The 1436-nt window shown below is 47.3% G+C and overlaps 1 protein-coding gene across 1 annotated transcript; it reads left to right on the top strand.

Annotated features, from left to right (window-relative positions):
- Nucleotides 1–16: 16 nt before the first annotated feature.
- On the top strand, nt 17–1042 carry LOC112516247. Its single transcript, XM_025123265.1, has one exon. It carries the CDS (start codon nt 17–19, stop codon nt 1040–1042), a length of 1026 nt encoding a protein of 341 aa, XP_024979033.1.
- The last annotated feature ends 394 nt before the right edge of the window (nt 1043–1436 follow it).

Here is a 1436-nt window from a genome sequence, read left to right as displayed (position 1 = left end):
GGGAAAGGAAGAAAGGATGTCGAGTGGTGAGAAGAGAAAGTGGGAAGGGCCCTACGCACCATCCAAAAAGCCAAACCATTTTGGCAACAACAATCGCGGAGCCCATCCCAAACAAGAGCCAAGGTGGTGTCCCAAGTGTCGCAGCAAACATCACGGCCCGTGTAGCACCAACTCTACCCCCACCAAATGCTTTAAGTGTGGGAAGGCAGGCCACACGCGAAACGAGTGCCCAATCAAGGGACCCATATGTTTTGAATGCGGGGAACCGGGCCATTTCAAGAGTGACTGCCAAAAGTTGAAAACAGGTGGGAGTCAAGGGAGAAAGGAGGGCGCCCCGAAAGCAATCGGTCGGGCCTTTCAGATGTCGAGAGAAGAAGCTAAGGCGTCGGCGGATGTAGTGTCGGGTACGTTCCTTGTTAACTTTGTACCTGATCACGTACTTTTTGATTCGGGTGCTTCATGTTCCTTTGTGTCCACTGCATTCTATCAACACTTGCTTAGGCCACCTAGTACACTAGAGGATGCGTTAATAATAGAGATAGCAAATGGTAGTCAAGTTTTGGTGCACGAAATTGTTAGAGGTTGTGTTTTAGGGATTGAAGGAAAGGAATTTCGGGTGGATCTCATACCCATGGCTATAGGCGGATTCGATGTCATTATTGGGATGGACTGGTTGGTAGAGAACCAAGCGGAAATCTTATGCTCTAAAAAGCTGATCCGAATCCCTTTACCAGATGAGGATGCTGTGCTAATTTACGGAGAAGGAAGGAAAGGAAATGTAGTACTCTTGTCCACAGCAAAGGCACGTAAGTGTCTAGCTAAAGGATGTTCCGCATTCATCGCTTATGTACTGGATACCAAGCTAGGAAAAAGGGGAATTGAAGATGTGAATGTGGTTAATGAATTTCTCGACGTATTCCCTAAAGACTTACCTGGCTTACCACCTGATAGACAGGTGGAGTTCCAAATCGATCTTATTCCGGGAACAGCCCCTATTGCTAGAGCCCCTTACCGTTTAGCGCCATCCGAGATGCAAGAGTAGATGTCTCAACTGCAAGACCTTCTAGATAAGGGATATGTTAGACTGAGCTCGTCGCCATGGGGAGCTCCAGTCTTATTTGTAAAGAAGAAGGACGACACCATGAGGATGTGCATTGACTATCGAGAACTCAATAAAGCAACCATAAAGAACAAGTATCCTCTTCCCAGGATCGACGAACTTTTCGACCAACTTCAGGGAGCTTGTTGCTTCTCAAAGATCGATCTTCGTTCGGGATATCACCAGGTGCATGTGAAAGAAGATGATGTAGCAAAGACAGCCTTTAGAACGCGTTATGGCCACTATGAATTCTTGGTTATGCCCTTCGGTTTGACGAACGCACCGGCAGTATTCATGGACTTGATGAACCGAGTGTGCCGACCATTCCTCGACAAGT

The sequence above is a fragment of the Cynara cardunculus genome (genome assembly GCF_001531365.2).
Source record: "Cynara cardunculus var. scolymus isolate 2C chromosome LG 8, CcrdV1, whole genome shotgun sequence".
Taxonomy (NCBI): Eukaryota; Viridiplantae; Streptophyta; class Magnoliopsida; order Asterales; family Asteraceae; genus Cynara; species Cynara cardunculus.
The sequence above is the reverse complement of the archived record's forward strand: the minus strand, read 5'-3'. Positions and strand labels throughout refer to the sequence as shown.